The sequence below is a fragment of the Erythrolamprus reginae genome, chromosome 1 (genome assembly GCF_031021105.1).
Source record: "Erythrolamprus reginae isolate rEryReg1 chromosome 1, rEryReg1.hap1, whole genome shotgun sequence".
Classification (NCBI taxonomy): domain Eukaryota; kingdom Metazoa; phylum Chordata; class Lepidosauria; order Squamata; family Dipsadidae; genus Erythrolamprus; species Erythrolamprus reginae.
The window spans coordinates 119,893,647-119,912,944 of record NC_091950.1 but is presented as its reverse complement, the minus strand read 5'-3'; the positions used below and the strand labels follow the sequence as shown (position 1 = coordinate 119,912,944).

Genomic DNA, 19,298 nt, shown 5'->3' with positions numbered 1-19,298 from the left:
TATGACATCATTGTGTGGGAAAAACCGTGGTATAGGGGGGGAAACCGCGAAGTATTTTTTAATTAATATTTTTTGAAAAACCGTGGTATAGGCTATTCGCGAAGTTCGAACCCGCGAAAATCGAGGGAACACTGTATCTTTATTCTGCTGTTTTAATTTCCAGCTTGGATTTTATGTGTTTCAAGAAAGGAAACAGGAATACTTCAAAAAATAAAGCTGATAGATATTTTTATCCTTGATTAATATTATCTGTATGGTATTATGTGACACGGCTGTATTGTGCAGCATGGCCTAGGATTTATGATGCAAACTTGATTATAACGCAACTCATTTTTAATAACAAACTCTGCCTGAACTGTGTGACATATTTGTGAGTGGTACAATGTGACATTGAATTTCACACAGAGCAGTCTATAATAGTGCATCTAAATTGTCTTTACCAGCAACTTTTTATTTATCTCAGTATCCCAATATGAGCCATTATGACAATAGTGAATATTAATATTGCAAAAGTATCACTGCTTCTGAGAATACAGGGGTGGACAAAAAAATGGAAACACTTGACTATTTGGCATCATAATGTTTGAACATGTTCAAAACAATCAAAAACGTGACATATTTTAATGTTTTTTAAAATTCTTTTATTTGATATGTTTTTTAAAACTACCTCTTTTTTTACAGAAATTTAAGGAAATTAGTTATAACCTTCTAGAAATTTATTTATTTATTTATTTTGTCCAATACACAATGGGGGTTTTAGTGGGTATATATCTATTCAGTGTTCCCTCGATTTTCGCGGTGGATGCGTTCTGAGACCGCCCGCGAAAGTCAAATTTCCGCGAAGTAGAGATGCGGAAGTAAATGCATTATTTTTGGCTATGAACAGTATCACAAGCCTTCCCTTAACACTTTAAACCCCTAAACTGCAATTTCTCATTCCCTTAGCAACCATTTAGATTATTACCATGTTTATTTATTAAAGTTTATGAAAAAAAATATTTATTAAAGGCGGACAAAAGTTTGGCGATGACGTATGACATCATCGGGTGGGAAAAACCGTGGTATAGGGAAAAAACCCGCAAAGTATTTTTTAATTAATATTTTTGAAAAACCGTAGAATAGCCGTTTCGCAAAGTTTGAACCCGCGAAAATCGAGGGACCACTGTACTGGTTTGCGTGAACTAGTAGCATTTTTTAACAATTGGTTTCAGAGAACCTATCCGAACTGGAAGCATTTCACCTCTGCTTATGGAATACCTTTTACCCAGCAACTAACAATCTTTTCAGCCTACCAGAAGACCATTAAAACCTGTCTCTTTGCTCGGGCAATAGATAAAGAGTGAACTGTGGAGAGCTTTGGAGCCTTTTAGAGGTTGAGTAAGGTATTGGGGTTTTAATTTTTATATGTTTATTCGTTTTATTGCTGTGAGTCCCCACCTCCAAGATTTTATGAAGAATGGCAGCCATACACATTTTTTAAAAACAAAATAAATAATAAATGTAGTGTGACCCACAGGATGTCTATGGAAGAAGGAACTTTCCCACCACTGTGAAAGAGAGAGCATATAGGTTACATTTCATAGAGTTGACATTCTGTAATAAAGAACAATTTGCCAAACTATTAAGAAAGTTTGGCAAACTGATCAGTGGTGAAAGATATGATAATATTACTCTAATCCATTGTGATTATCTAGGAAGAATTTCTCATTGTTCCTCTTCTATCTTGTAGAATATAGTACTCGATAGTTGAGGAACATTACTGAAAGAGAATATTAGCAATGGTGAATGTATTTAATTCTTTCCTGATGTAAGTAATAAGGAATTTGCCAAAATATTCTCCAGGAGGGAAAAATAATAATTTCATTAAAAGGAAATTGCAGTTATATTCATTTGCTAGAGTTTTGTTCCATTTTAAACAATTTTTAATATGTGAATAGCATCTCTTGGTATAATCTACAAAAAATATTTTTAAAATGTATTTAAATCACTGCCCACTAAACCCACTCTGTGCTGGAACACTGGTAACACTAGAGCCAAAGAAATTTGTTCTGGTTCCTTGTATACATACAAATGTCTATGATGTTTCATTTTAATTACCTTTTGCAATTGAATTATGTGTTATTACGATTTCTGTGTGATAAACAGATTGTATCTTCCCTTTTAAAACTGTTTTACCTATCCAAAAATGGCCATGCATAAAACACTGTTACTGAATAACAACTCACATGGGTTGTTGATTTTTTTAAAAAGTATTTGTTGCAAAATTTGTGCATTGAATGTTGGAATAAGAATGTCCTTTGTTCTGATATCTTTAAGAAAATAATACATAAACTATACAAAGTCCATTGAGAATCAAGTGTGCTTTGACCTTATTTAAACAATATTCGAAACAGTTGCTAAATTGTAACCAACCTGAATTGATTTCATAGAACTAATGGAAGCAATAAACAATGGGGAAGAGATTTGCAGTTCCCATTAAGAAAGTCTGTAACGTTTGATATCTTCATATTTCTTAGGAATAGGTATTTTAGGAGGACTGGAAGTTAGTATAGCATTTTGTATGTAGGAAAGCAGTTTGAAATTGGTGTTCATGAGTAGAAGGGAAAAAGTTAGCCCACCTCTTTTTCACTATTCATTTTTATTTTACAGTGTCTAACATAAGTACTGTAATTGCTTACTTGTTTGCATTTAAAGTAATTTTATTTTAATAATAATAAAGCCTGTGGTTTGCATTTGCATATTTCATTGACCACTAGGAATAAAAGACAATGATTTAAAGATACATTTACAAATCTTTTACTGTATTATACAAGATAAGATATTTTATTTCTGAATTATTGGTTTCCTAGTATGATTGATAGCTTATTAGTAATCTTGACTATCACTAAATGTATCTTTTTATTCTTGATGAATATATTTTATTCTCCTTATGTACACTGAGAATCTATACCCCTAAGGCAAATTCCTTGTGTGTCTAATTACACTTGGCTAATAAAGAATTCTATTTTAAACCTTGTTTCTCCCACGATGAGGTTGCTTCAACTGTTAGGGTCTTCCGGAAAGACCTAAAAATCTGTTTTTGTTTTTCTCAGCTAGCCTGGGAATCCTCCCGTGATAGAAAGCCCACATGTTGGCGGTATTATGTGTAATATTCTTCCACGTTTGATCTTTTTAAAAATTATTTTTCATTGCTTTTAATGGATTTTGCAATGGACTTTAATAGTAAGTTTTATTGTATGCTACCTAGAGTAACTTTGTGGGAGATCTGATAAATAAATAAAGTGTTACAATCATGTAACAAATCAGAAGCATACACATTAGGATAACATAACATTGCTATAAGGATATCTTCCCTACATATTTATATAACTTCTGTAGTTCTGTAGTGGTTTTATTTAAAATTCTCTCAATAATGGTACTTTTTCTTCTTGATGACAATGTTTTGAGTTCTACGAAGTATTCTGTGTTACATGTTGTAAAAGTTTGGAATTTTGTTCTGATTTATACTAATGATTTTTATCTGTCTCTTTCTAGATGTTACATCTTGGGGCAAGTTGACAATATCTCTCAGATGAACATCTGCTTAAAAGTATGCCATTTATACATGCTACTCAGTCTTCTTGAAACATGGGTGAAAAAGACAACGATAAGTACAACCAAGCTAACCAAATATTTGAAAGCTTTGTTCAAGCGTCAACATGCAAAGGCTCGATTCAGGCTTTTAATATTCTCACTCGCCATCTTGAATTAGATCCTTTGGACCACAGGAACTTTTATGCCAAACTAAAATCAAAAGTGACCAGCTGGAAGGCCAAAGCTTTGTGGAATAAGATAGATAAAAGGGCAAGCCATAAGGAATATAAACGTGGAAAATCTTGTACAAACACAAAGGTAAGGTGAATTTTGTACTTTGTTTTGAATCTGATTCTGCTTGAATAAATCAGGTGACCCTCTGGTTTTATAGAATAAATTTTGGGATGCTTTTTTAGGTTTAATAATAGTTCTGCACAAACTTCCTCTTATGTTCAACAGTCTATTCCTATGCTTTGCTATTCATACATACTATATCATAAGCCAATGTACATCTGTATTTTAGTATTTGAAAGTTAAACACAACATATACTTGTAAATCTCTACTGTAAATATAACAAAAGCAAATTCACACATGTTAATTTTAATATATTAAAATATATATACTTGCTTCCTATACGCACCTTTTGAAGAAGACTGTGACCTATTTAACTTGGATTCAAAGTCAACACATTCAAAGTCGAAAATGCAGAGTGTACTGGGAATACTTAATAAGAAACCAAAGCAGCTTTTTAGTTTCCACTGTGAGCTTTCATAAGAACCTGCAAGAAAATGATCACCAAATAGGGGGAAGGAAAACATCCTTATTGAAAAACTAAATCCATTTGCATTCAATTGGGTTAAAATCCTCTGTTTCAAACACAGGAAATCAGGAGTCCAGGCAGTTCAAATGAATATAAGGGTTTATTGCAAGCTTAAGCTCTCTAAAAGAATCTTAATTACTGACAGATTCTAACAATGGACAAAGCATCAACAGAATTCAAGTTGAATGGACTTAGATCTCTTGTGTACATGAAGGGATTCAAGACTTGTGACACATTTGACTCCCTTCCTTAGACTCATCCTGGTCATCCTGGTTATCTTCTACATCCTGGTCATCTTCTACATTGTAAACCTGACATATTAATACAATTAATCCTCTGTTAATGACAGTAATTAGGATCAGCAACTCTGTCAATAAACAAAGGGATTGTGAAATATAATGTTACATAATCACATCAACTCATGTGATTTCAGTTGCAGTTCTTAAGTGAATCCTGCACAGTTTTTTAGCTCAGCATCACAAGATTGACTTTTGGGTCCTCCTGTCAGCTTCCCATTGACTTTACTTGCAATGAAGGTCACAGATGGTGACAACTGTCATCATTGTGAGCCTGTTGCCAAGTGCCTGACTGGAGATGCTGTGACAGCCTCAGCTTTGAGAACTGACCATAAGTTTCCTCATGCAACACTGTCCTACCGGTGACCTAAGTCATTAACTTCTAGCACCGATGTTAATGAGATAATTTGACTTACACGTTGAATATATGGAATATGTGCAACTTAAGTAGTTGGTATCCTCCTGTAATTAAGGATTTTTTAACATGTGTTTTTTATCCCCAGCTTAGAAAAGAAAGAACTGGACTAATCCAAATTCTATTATTAACCATAGTTTTTTTGGCATTTTTGAAAAATGAGAATAATCCACAGAAACTAAAACAGAAGTGACATTTTAATAGAGAACAGTATCAATTAATAAATTTCAGTTGCAAAATTGTTTTATTATACTATCAGAGTAACCAGACTATATATGTATGGAAATACTTAATCTGGGGAATGTAATGAAAACACTGACTAGATTGCCAGCCGAACGTAATTATCAAGCAAGCATTCTTTACTGATGAATCATTGTTTCCTGTAAAAAAATATCTATGATATAAATATGAGTGATAGGAAGTGCAGAAACAAGAACAACTCCCAAGTGACTACTTCGAGGCAGTACTGATATTAAAATACTACATATGCTAGGTTTAGCACATTAGAAGATTAAATTACATGCCAGTATATAAATTAGTTGTGGAACTAAAGTGTTCCATACAATTAGCAAGAACAAATATACTTGGAACAAAATATAATTCTCATGTTGAGCATTAATGGCCATAGAATTAAACTTTGTGGACAGGCCAGAATATTTTACTAAATGTTAGAAAATTATGTTGAAATTTCTGCATAGTAATAAACATAGCAGCAGTCTTGTGTCTTACTGTCTATATTATTTTTGATTGTCTGTCTGTATCTGTCTGTCTATCAGTCTGCCTATCTATCATTTATCATGTAGCCTTAAAATGTGTATATAGCATTATTTGTAATGGGATGTATAAGTATAAAATACATGAAATAAAAATAAATGTGATGGTTAAGGCATGTCACTCCAACACTCCGCAGTCTGCATTGGTTGCCGATCAGTTTCCGGTCACAATTCAAAGTGTTGGTTATGACCTATAAAGCCCTTCATGGCACCGGACCAGAATATCTCCGGGACCGCCTTCTGCCGCACGAATCCCAGCGATCAGTTAGGTCCCACAGAGTTGGCCTTCTCCAGGTCCCATCAATTAAACAATGTCGTTTGGCGGGCCCCAGGGGAAGAGCCTTCTCTGTGGTGGCCCCGACCCTTTGGAACCAACTCCCCTCAGATATCAGAGTTGCCCCCACCCTCCTTGCCTTTCGTAAGCTCCTTAAAACCCACCTCTGTTGTCAGGCATGGGGGAATTGAGACTTTCCCTCCCCCTAAGGCTTATAAAATTTATGCATGGTATGTTAGTTTGTATGATTGGTTTCTAAATTGGGGTTTTAAATTAACTTAAATATTAGATTTGTTTACATTGTATTATTATTGCTGTTAGCCGCCCCGAGTCTGCGGAGAGGGGCGGCATACAAATCTGATTAATAAATAAATAAATAAATAAATTAGGCTAGTGAATTCTAGTGTCCTCAGGCACAAAGCCAGCTGGGTGACCTTGGGTCTTTACTTGGACACTTTATCCGAGTCCTAGAAAATAGGCAATGGCAAACCACTTTTGCAAGATTTCCTTCACCAAGAAAAATGATTGAATGAAAGAAACTATATAAATAGAATAGATAGAATTCTTTATTGGTAACGTGTGATTGGACACACAAGGAATTTGTCTTTGGTGCACATGCTCTCAGTGTACATAAAACAAAATATACATTTGTCAAGAATTATGAGGTACAACACTTAACGATTGTCATAGGGGTTGAATAAGCAATGAGGAAACGATCAATATTAATAAAAATCTTAAGTATATAAGCAGCAAGTTACAGACATACAGACATAAGTGGGAGGAGATGGGTGATAGGAATGATGAGAAAAAACATGTAGTAATAGTAGTGCAGACTTATTAGATAGTTTGACAGTGTTGAGGGAATTATTTGTTTAGCAGAGTGATGGCGTTCAGAAAAAAACTCTTCTTGTGTCTAGTTGTCTTGGCATGCAGCGTTCCGTAGCAACGTTTTGAAATATACATACAGTAGTGAAAAATAATAAATAAAAATATCTGAAACAAAAAACAGGAAAATCAATAGATTTATAAGAAATAAACAGTGATATTCAGTTTCAAATAAACATATTTTCAGATGTTGGATACATCAATATTAGAATAGGCAATTTTTTAATGGCTGAGGAAGAACTTTGAGAGATAAATTTCTGCTTTTTCAGGAAAAAATAAGCATTCCCACTTCTACTTTAGTTTCCAATTTAATAGGAATGCCTGTCTAAAATCAATTTTGAGGTAGGAGTAATGCAAAAAATCTGAACCACATTTTCCATATTGATTAAATTGGAATCATTGTATATTTTCTAATATTGCTTCTTTGAATTTCTGCATATTTTAGCTTAACTCGATTGGTAGTCACAATTGGAAAATGGGGTTTTGGGTAGAATAATCTCTTGTATTATTACTTAGGCTTCTGAAAAAGCTGAATTTATTAAATACTGTGCAAAAAGGCCTACGGAGCACCTGAGATAGGGTTGATTTTTTTTATGACCAAATCTCCTTCAGTAAGTCAATAATCTTGACAGTAAAAACTATTTTGCAATGTTAGTCTTGCATACTATTGGAGGGGTTGTGTATCCAACTAAACATTACTTCATTGTCATTACTAGTAAGTCAATTGTGCATTATTCAGAACAGAGAGGTTTGTCTGGATCAGACCTTTTAACATGGAAGTGAGTGATTTACTACCTCCCTTGCTATAGTTCTGATTTATCCTCCTCACACACACATGCATGCACGCACACCATTTTCCTGCTTGCCGGATACCTGCTGATCTCATATTAGTAGAAACAATGGATGGCTTTTTCAATGGGGCTGATATTTACAAAGAAGGTTGGGCAGGCTGTTCTTGCTCTTTAAAATTTGTGCAAATGGAACACCTACAGCTATCTGACGTAATCCTAATCACTTTTCCCAGTCAGTGTTTCAAAAACAGACAGACTGACAATAAGTACATTGCTTAATCTATTTGTTTTTGCTTGATAATGTCTAGAATACAAACCGAGCTTTAAAAAAAAATGCATTTCCACAGTAAGATACATAAATACTTTACCGTACCCTTTATGCATTTCCAGCTAGCTGAATCAAGGTACACAGACAAAACTGTGCTCTTTGTGTGTTTAACGTTAAACGTTGTTATTTCTTAGCCAAGGCTTGAAATGATAGATCGATTTCTCAGCAAATAAGAAACTAGTTAATATTTAAAAGTATTAATTAGTATACATTATAATGGCTCAGTGTCTAAGATGCTGAACTTGTTGATCAGAAGGTTAGCAATTCAGCAGTTTGAAATTCCTAGTGCTGAGTAACGGAGTGAGCTCCCATTACTTGTTCCCGCTTCTGCCAACCTTGGAGTTCAAAAGCATGTAAAAAATGCAAATAGAAAAATAGGGACCACTTTGGTGGGATGTCTTTGGACAGTGCTGGCTCTTTGGCTTAGAAAAAGAGATGAGAATCTCCCCCATAGCTAGAAACGACTATCAGGCATGTGCCGGGGGTGAGGGGCCTTTAATATAAATTTTATTTTTAAAAATTATAAAAAAAATATAAATGAAAAAAAATCCATTCAAGTTTCACTAATACTAAAACAAAGTAAAGTATTCTGAGAATAACAACAGCAATATACATATACTGTATATTGTATATTATAACAAATACATATATATTGTATATTATAACAATATAATATATGTATATTATAACAATTTTATCCCACTCCCATTTTCTATCAGTTTGAATGTAGTTATATTTGGAACCTTAAAAAACACATTTGATATCAGTGTGTATCAGTGGCTTTTTAATATTTTATCCTCTTCTTTCGTACATTCTCATTCCTCCCTTCGAGGAATATACTGTGGTTCAAAGAGCAATGAAGTTATTGTTGTAAGTACATGTTTCAAGTAAATGTCTCTTGAACAGCATACATTCTTCCGCTCCTCTCCTCCTAATTTTAATGCAAATTTAATGGCTTTTGGCATTGAGTTTCTAAAGCAATTGGGTTTGGAGAAAAAGTAAGGATGTGCCTACCATACTTTCTTCCCTATAGCTCTCTATATAGTCTCTATACAGATTAAACTATTGGGGGTTTATGGGGGACTGTCAGAGGGAGACAATCAGAAGAAAATGTTACAACAATGGCTACCAAGTTATAAATTATGCTAATATGAGTTCCATATTTAACACTACCTTTCAAATTCTGGATACTATTTTGGTATGCCGAGAATTTGGTATAAATCATTGCAGAAAAGATAAACCACTTGTGTGACGTGCAAAAAAAGACAACAAATTTTGAATGCATTAAAATTCTATAGAGCTGTAATTATAGTCAAGGTTTTGGAAAGGAATTGGATAATTTAGATTTTTTTTTTAATCTAACATGAGCTACTAGCTTTATTTAGTTCCTGACAGGATTAAACAGGAATTGCAAATGGTTGATGTAAAAGGTGGATGAGAAATTGAGGAAATAAGCAGTACATGCCGTACAGTACTTTGCATTGTACTCTGAAGCTCATTTGAATGTGTGATTTCTGCATATAGTTTCAGAACAACTTTTACCACTTCTAAGAGAGAAAAAGTTTTTTAATTTTTTTATAGTATCATATATCAGAACTATTCTGTTTGAAATGAGCATCTGTATTAACTGAGGACTAGTGTACGGTAAAATAATTTTCACTTTTCAGAACTTACCTATTTAAGGCCATTAAAATCATACTTTTTTTGCATTGGAGACTGAATTTGGTCGGTGGAGGAGGGGCTGCCTACAAGTTGGTATTGGATTCCTGGTAACTGCCTGGAAAAATCCCTGGAGTTTTTTCTTTTGCCATTTTTTCCTTTTGAACACTGACAAGTCACCACCCCCCTTTCTTTTTCGTAACATGAAAGTAGAACTTTCATGGCTTAACAGGCTTAACAGGCTCAAGCTCAATCCCAATAAGATGGAGTGGCTGTGGGTTTTGCCCCCCAAGGACAACCCCATCTGTCTGTCCATTACCAGAGATGGTCTGCAACTTGGGCATCCTCCTTGATCCACAGCTGAGTTTAAAAACCATTTCTCAGCTGTGGCGAGGGGGACATTTGCACAGGTTCGTCTGGTGCACCAGTTACAGCCCTATTTGGACAAGGAGTCTTTCCTTACGTCGCTCACACCTTCATCACCTCGAGGATCAATTATTGCTCTCTACATGGGGATACCTTTGAAGAACGTTTGGAGACTGCAGCTTGTCCAAAATGAAGCTGCGAGAGCTGTCATGGGCTTACCAAAGTATCTCTATCACTCTGCAATGGCTACTGATTGGTCTTTGAAGTGTTGGTCATTACCTATAAAGCTCTACATGGCTTAGGACCAGGTTCCTTACAGGACCGTCTCCAGCCTCATGTATCCCAACGACCGATCAGAGCCCACGAAGTTAGCCTTCTCTAGGTCCCGTCAGCCAAGCAATGCCACCTGGCAGGCCCTAGGAAAAGGGCCTTCTCTGTGGCAGCTCCGACCCTCTAGAACCAACTGCCCCCACTCTTCTGGCCTTCTGGAATGCTTTAAAAATTCACCTTTGCCTGCAGGCCTGAGGCTGTTGAGCTTTAACATTCTGCTCCGGCTGTTAGTATGATTGTGATATGAATGAGTGTGATTATATGGTTTTGAATGGGAATGAGTGGTTATGGTTTCACAACTTGGGTTTTTAGAATAGTTTTTATAATTGGGCTTCAGAATTATTTTTTGTATTATTTTTATATGTTGTAGCCGCCCTGAGTCTTTGGAGAAGGGCGTCATATAAGTCCAATCAATCAATCAATCAATCTCACTGTCTTCTGGTTTCTAGCCTGATGCCTTAACCACCGCACAAAACTGTCTCTCTAAGGACTGCAAGTACTCTGTAAATTAAACAAAACATTCTAATAATGTAAAGCAGAATTCAACCGCTCAGAAATGGTGGAAAATGTGCAAGTTGCTTTGAATAAAATACTTAGATTCAGCTAATAAAATCAAGAATGAGTCAAGAAACTCATTTAAAGCCAAAGGCTTTCATCATCTCAATTTTTTTTTAAAAAAAATCTGGGATTCCCGATTATTTTTGCTTATTTAGCACTACCTGTTTTATGTCAAACCACAAGAACCGCAGACATCAAGACATTACTCTGATGATTTCTGTACTGTGCAAGCACACGCTGTCCTGAAAAACAACTGCAATTATTACCAGATGACAGTAAGCAGACGACAGTCTCAATAAAAATAATGTTAGTGGGGAATAAGTACGTAATTTTAGCACAAAAATTAGCTGTGAACACAAAAAGTTATATGGCTTTATTTATTGATTGATTGATTGATTTGATTTAATTTGATTTGTATGCCGCCTCTCTCTGTAGACTTGGTAGATATATTAGAACAGTATGCAGTGATCAGCAGAGTAGGCAAGATAAACCAAACAATTGAGACAGTGGAGATATAGGAATCAGTTTTTAGACAGCCTGGAAATAATCTGACTTATCCTTTGTTTAAGAGCCTTTGATGTGATCACATGATCCTCTTGACAAGTACAGAAAAATCCTAAAATTGTTTGATAGGAGATGTATTTGGTGAATTTGCAAAATTCCAATCTGTTACAACCTTGAATGGAAATGAATTGAATTTATTAGATTTGTATGCCGCCCCTGTCCAAAAACTCGGGGCGGCTCACAACAAGACAGTAATACAATACAATACAAATCTAATGTTAAAATTTAAACTAAATTAAAATACATGTATAAAACCCCATTAACTACACAGTCATACACACTCGGTCTAGCTGATCAATATAGAGGTCAGAGAAAAGGGGGGGAGGCTAATCCCCCCCCACCTGATGGCAGAGATGGGTCTTTAGCATTTTGCGGAAGGCGAGGAGGGTAGGGGCAGTTCGAATCTCTAGGAGCAGTTGATTCCAGAGGGCTGAGGCCGCCACAGAGAAGGCTCTTCCCCTGGGTCCTGCCAGACGGCATTGTTTAGTTGAAGAGACCCGGAGAAGGCCAACTCTGTGGGACCTAATTGGCTACTGGGATTCATGCGGCAGCAGGCGGTCTCGTAGGTATTCTGGTATTATTTATTTTAGGAAGCCATTGATACTGACTACTTGGACACTGGGCTAGGATTCCTAGTATTCCTAGAAGATGATGAAGTCAGATCAGATGTTTAAATAGTAAGGGATGAGATACTTGTGGGAAATGCCACAGTGAAGTTATAGGAAACTTAAGGTTATGAGGTAGATGTTGTGGGTTTTGATGAGTCATTGTGGGGAAGCTGACTATGAGAAAGGTATAATTAAAGCCCAGTGATAAAACAATTCTTAAGCTCCTGAAAGGAGCTCAGTTCTTACACTATTAGCAAGAGACAGAGTAATAAATTGGCAGATGCATGTGCTGAATTTTCAGGAGAAAACAAGGAATATAACTTTCCTACTTTTAAAGTTGGTTTGTTGACTGCATTACACGCTTCTATTTAAGCTAGCAATATTTAAATCAGCAGCGCAATCCAGAATTTTGGGTGAATTTTAAAAATCAGTTTAGTGATCCAAATGTAAAACAGAAAAGTATCTACACAGCCTCAAAAATATAAAATAAAATAGCATAAAGTTTCTAATTAATACAAGGTATGAGATTTTTCTGGGGCTTAAATGATAAGATTTTTCTGGAGTCTAAATGCTATTTAAATTTGGATTGAAAAGAGGGAAATAACAGTGGATAGGATAGGACAAGATAATACAGGGACCTGTTTGATGATACAGAAAAAGATAAAATAGCATTGCAAGTACAATAAACCTCAGGCTAATCTTCAAAGATGGCCCTGATTTCCGGCCATAATGTCTGCAGCCATTTCCTTCACTGGAAATCTGCATCTTTTCAAGATTGTTTATTCAGTCAATGACCAGCAACATTTAAAATGGAAGGTAATTTTCCACCCAGTTCAGTTGGTAATTGGTTTCATAATTATCTTTCAATACAATGTGCAGAAAGTCCCAGATATTACTTGGCACATCCAGTTCAAAGTTACAAATCCATATTTACTTGATTATCCAGAAAAGATGTCCTAGTAGATGGCACTACATTGGATGGACAGAAGCTAGGCTGTTGTATTCCTCTGAAGTTTATTTATTTATTTATTCGATTTTTATGCCGCCCTTCTCCTTAGACTCAGGGCGGCTTACAACAAGTTAGCAATAGCACTTTTTTAAAAAGCCAGCGTATTGCCCCCACAATCCGGGTCCTCATTTTACCCACCTTGGAAGGATGGAAGGCTGAGTCAACCTTGAGCCGGTGGTGAGATTTGAACCGCTGACCTACAGATCTACAGTCAGCTTCAGTGGCCTGCGGTACAGCAGTCTACCTGCTGGGCCACTCTTTGGACAATAATGTAAAAAAGAATGAGAAAGAAGATGAATAAAATATAAGCATTAGCATCTAAGAATGTTTAGAATGGGATGCCTATCCTACTTTGGGTCTAGTTGCTTCTCTCTTTGCTAGCACATGATATTTAATGTGCTTCTCTGGAGTCAGTATGGCTGTTAGATAGGAAAGAGTTATGAAATCAAGTGCTGAAAATATAACAACCAATGTGTATATTTGAGAAAATCCAACTAGAGTGAGAGACAAAAAAAAAAAAATCTAATGAAAGAGTTTTGGGATTGTTACAGTAGTCAAGGTGGAAAGGAAAGAAGTTGGGAATGGAAAGAATTGTTTTGTAAACAAAGCACAAGATGCAACCAGTTGGCCATGTTAAGAAAGCTTAGAATACATTACAAAAGAGCAAGAAAATTATTCTTCATATTCAAACCTTTGGGCATGTAAGCATCCAGAATCTAGCCTGCCAGAAGTTGATTTTCATACTAATGAAAGTTCTTATATCTGTAGCAAGGATCTTATCAATTCAAGTCAAGTGTTTGACTTCTAGTAAGAGAAATCAGTTCTACTGAAGAGTTATTGCAGGAGCTCAGGGCTACCTTGTGACTAGTTCAGGAAGAATGATATAGACTGCCAGCTATAAAGGTAAAAGGAAAATAATATGTTTGTAGATTCTTCAATCTAAATCAAAATAGCCCAAAAGTAACAGGAAACAGATTTAATCCAAACCACAAACAATAAAAAGTTGTCACTAATTATGGGGCGAAAGATAAAGATAACATTGAGTAAAAGAGGAATCAAACAAACAGAAAAGGTCAAATATTTTAAACTGGGTCAAAGAACCAAAGAAAAGAGTAAAGTCACAGAGCTATAGAATGAGTATGTGTTGTCCTAAGGACAGATCAAAGTCGAAACAAGCAAATTGTCACACTCATCAGAAAATAGATTGTAACTGAAGGTCTCTTTAAGACAAGGAATTTTCTTTACTCCTTATTTGACAATACAGAGGACTGGGAAAATAAATGGCAACAATCTTCTTTTGCAGTGTTTTATGATGAGGACATTCACCATAATGTTGACCTTTGGATGCCTTTATTGAAATAGAATCATGATTATGTATGTAGCAATAGGGCTCGTGTATTAAATTCTGTTGAAGCCAGGTGATACTGCATTTTGTCGATTTTAAATCAACGTAGCATAGATCAATATATGAGGATGGAAAGAGGGAAAGTGTAGATTTTACTTTGGATCAGAATTTATTTTACAGAAATGCCATAGAAACAAAATATTTAAACCAACAGTAGTTAAAGTCTACGGAGAAGGGTGGCATACAAATCTAATAAATAATAATAATAATAATAATAATAATAATAATAATAATAATAATAATAATAATAATAAAAAATAAAATAAAAATAAAAATAAAAATAAAAAAATATCCACAGTTTAGAAAAGATATATTAATTTTTCTGTTTCAATATTTATTTAAAATATATAATGGATTAACTTTTTAAAATGAAAATATTCAACTTTTTAATGTAACGTTAATTTTATTAACATAAAATGACATTCAGACCGCCTTCTACCGCATGAATCCCAGCGACCAGTTAGGTCCCACAGGGCCTTCTCCGGGTCCCGTCAACTAAACAATGTCGTTTGGCGGGACCCAGGGGAAGAGCCTTCTCTGTGGCGGCCCTGGCCCTCTGGAACCAGCTCCCTCCGGAGATCAGAATTGCTCCCACCCTCCTCGCCTTTCATAAGCTCCTTAAAACCCACCTCTGTCATCAGGCACAGGGGAATTGAGATATCCCTTTCCCACTAGGCCTATACAATTTATGCATGGTATGTTTGTGTGTATGTTTGGTTTTTAATAAGGGTTTTTAGTTATTTTAAATATTAGATTTGTTATATGCTGTTTTTTTAATTGTTGTTAGCCGCCCGGGGTCTACGGAGAGGGGCGGCATACAAATCTAATAAATAAATAATAAATAAATAAATGACAAAGTCCTATTAAACTCAGGAATACTGAATTCTGAGTGCAGCTTTCTTAACAGCTTTTAATAAGAAATGCACACAACTTGCTTAATTTACTTGCCAAACCAAATACAATCTATTTAGTCCAGTGTCCCAGCAGATGACTTTGTTCCTGTCTCAGAAATAACTTGGAGGTATGTTCCCCTGCATTCTTGTGCACTAATATGAACAAAGGAGTTTTTTCCTTGAGGACCTTGGCACCTACAGTATTGCTTTAAAACAACCCTTTGTAGTTCACATCAGGAGTGAAATAAATTTATCTGATAATATCTGCTATGTAAGTTGGAACAAATTGGTGCTTACTTAAAGTATTTCCTTAGATGTAAATATAAGGCATCAGAAGATCTGTATGATATCAGATGCATATTGAATAAGGCAATTATGCTTCATATACCTGGCTGTAGAGTGGTGGAGGTGGATTCTGACCTAGAAAATGATTTTTTGCTTCAAGCTTTACAATACATTTAATAGTATAGCCTATCACTGAGTTTTATAAATGTCTATTATTTAAAATAGTACAATGGCACCTCTACCTAAGAACGCCTCTACTTACGAACTTTTCTAGATAAGAACCGGGTGTTCAAGATTTTTTTGCCTCTTCTCAAGAACCATTTTCCACCTACAAACCCAAGCCTCCGAAACTGTAACCGGAAAAGGCAGGGAGAAGCCTCTGTGGGGCCTCTCTAGGAATCTCCTGGGAGGAAACAGGGCCAGAAAAGGTGGGGAGAAACCTCCGTGGGCCTCTCTAGGAATCTCCCTCCCTGTGGTTTCCCCAATCACACACATTATTTTCTTTTACATTGATTCCCATGGGAAAAATTGCTTCTTCTTACAAACCTTTCTACTTAAGAACCTGGTCACGGAACAAATTAATTTCGTAAGTAGAGGTACCCCTTTATAGTTATCTTTCATCTTATTTAAAAGTGTGTTGTGTATTCTCTGGAGAAATCTTCAGAGCAATGAACTTAACTAAACCAAGTAGCAAACCCAAGGGGAAAAAACCATAGTGGCAAATATATATATAGAACAAGAAGATCCAATGAACATAATATTATGCAAGTTGAACACAGTAAATTAAGTTGTAAACATACATGTCTGCTTTATAAGAACATACCTAATTTTTCATTCTGCCATTCTCCTGTATTCCATGTTTTTGTCAAAGTAATGGTTTAAATTATATTAAAGTTGCACAGATCCTTTGAAATATATTCTTTGCAAAGCATGGGAATGTAAATGAAGCACCTCTCTTCAAATCCTTAAAACAGTTACATCTTCTTGGGTGCATGCACGGTCTCTTTGGTTTGCTTTCTTTTCAGCAGAATTCTTCTTCTTCATGGCGATGTAGCTTTTAAAAAAGCCTTTGGATAAAAGAGAGATGAAAGTAGTTCCTTAATGTTAACCACGGTAGAAATATTATCCATTTATCTATAGCAAATTCTGTCTGTCAGCTCTTCTATTTTCACACACTGATTTTTTTTTTTGCTGCAAGTTAGCCAAGACAAAAGCATCAGAGCAAACTTGATTAAGAGCCTTAAAGCAATAATTTACTTAAAAAAATAATTCTCTCCTTTAGATTCTATCTTTGCAAACAGAAGAATGAGTTAAAAGGAAGGCATTTCATAAACCAGGCATAAATCCAGAATTCAAGCTAATATAACAACAACAACAATAAGAAGAAGAAGAAGAAAATTAATTATTATTCTATTTTTGCAAACAGAAGAATGAGTTAAAAGGAAGGCATTTCATAAACCAGGCATAAATCCAGAATTCAAGCTAATATAAGCTGTCTGTCAGTCTGTGAGCCCAGAATGACGTTATTGGGTCTGTTTTTGTAACTGTTCTTATTGCCTAGCACTTGCTCCCTATTTGCTCCCTTTCATCATAAATGGATTAACTAGATTTGGAAATGGAGGAAAAAGTCTGGAACCGGTATGAAGTGCAAAGTTAGGTCTGTAGAGATTTTCAGTCATCCAGGTCATCATCATCATCATCATAATATTATAATAATAATAATAATAATAATAATAATAATAATAATAATAATAGTAATATTTATTAGATTTGTATGCCGCCCCTCTCCGAAGACTCGTGGCGGCTCACAGCAGTAATAAAAAGCAGTATAGCAATAGAACAAATCTAATAATAAAAAGATATACTGTATAAACATACATGCCTGCATGTATGGGGCAGTGGTTGTCTCAAAAGGTGCTTTTTCCCAAAGTTCAGTTGCCTCCAGAAAAAGCGGCTTTGATACAAAGTTAGGTGTTTGTACAGTATATTAAATGGTTATTCTTTATGTATCTTCAAATTTCAATGTAATTAACAACTAATTTGTTCAGTCTCATTCACAATTTGCCAAATATAAGAGTCTAAACGCTACTGTGCTTAATGCAGTTAAGATCTATATTGGGTTTTTGCCCTCCAAATATTTTAATATGAATGGAAAATAACACATGTAGTAAGAAATCTTGATAAAACTACAAAGCAAGTAATTTAACGTAAAAATGTTAGATGGTATTCTCAGATTGTGGCATAAAACAATTGCTAACTGCATGCCTCCAGAAAAGTTGGTGGTGTTTATCATGCGACTGCTCAAAAGAATTAAGTGATAAAAGAATATTCCTTGAAAAACCAAAGTTTGAATGAGTCACTTTTTATAACTGGAATTGTTTGTATATATGCTTACTCATATGCATACACACATCTTTTCCTAGTAGGCCAGAATAGATTAAACCATTTATGGTGTGCATGTGTTGAGTACTATTAAACTGTATATATAACTCTTTTGCAATGTTTGTTAGCACTCAGAGTTCTCATGTGAATCATAACAAAAAATGTGCTGACAAATCATATAAACCTCTGCCAACTGTTTCCTCAATCTTGATAGCATCTGGACTAGATAATATTGATCTATATAATTAGGTCAACCAGTTTAATGATAACAACTGACACAAAGTACCTTTGTAGCTTTATCTCAGCTCTTCAAAGTAGGCTAGCCTAGGAAATCAAAGTTGTGAATGCTAATACTACTTTTATTATAAAGTTACAGTAACAGAATTTTTGAGGTCTGAATAAGGTCTCTCATCCCTTCCTTTACCTTTGTGAAAACTAGGGAGGGTCATATCTGAAATATTTCTTCAAATTACATTCCTGTTCCAGACTCCGATTTCTCTTATCTGTGTTTCTTGTGGCTCTTCCTCTTGTTAAGGTCATTCCTTCTGCCTATTATACTTTAATAGTTTTGACTTTATATGCTAAATCTAGCTGGGAGGAGCATAATTTACCTATGAAGAAATAGTTACCTGCAAAGAATGTGTTGGGTTTCATAGAGAAAAGTAAGCATAGGTTGTTACGTTAGTACTTGAGGTTTTATTTTCTATTTCTTTCTGCCAGTGATCATAAGAACTGTTTTAAGAATTGATCACATAGTGTGTGTGTGTGTGTGTGTGTGTGTGTGTGTGTGAGAGAGAGAGAGAGAGAGAGAGAATGAATACATATGTATGTATGTATCTACACACACACACACACACACACAAATATGTCAAATCTATACTGAAGATCTGATTGATTCTCAAGGGAACAATGGGTTTTTCATGTTTATTTTAGGTATTTGAATGTTTTTGTTTGCTTCAAACATTGTTTTGATACTTCTAAGCAAGTTTACAGAACTGTATAATGTGGTCCAAACTATATTCACGTTTTTGACCTAATCTACTTGCTGTGAAGGGAAAGCAGCTGAGGAAGGGCTTAGCTGTG

At 35.2% G+C, this 19,298-nt stretch overlaps 1 protein-coding gene across 7 annotated transcripts in view; it reads left to right on the top strand.

The window, feature by feature from the left end:
- Positions 1-19,298, top strand: part of MICAL2 (microtubule associated monooxygenase, calponin and LIM domain containing 2) — a 155,085-nt gene that overhangs the window by 28,613 nt on the left and 107,174 nt on the right. For all 7 annotated transcript variants that reach the window (XM_070762985.1, XM_070762975.1, XM_070762967.1 and 4 more), the window contains exon 2: positions 3,535-3,891. In XM_070762985.1, the coding sequence (XP_070619086.1) occupies positions 3,628-3,891 (264 nt within the window). In that variant the 5' untranslated portion in view covers positions 3,535-3,627. The remainder of the gene's footprint in view (positions 1-3,534; positions 3,892-19,298) is intronic.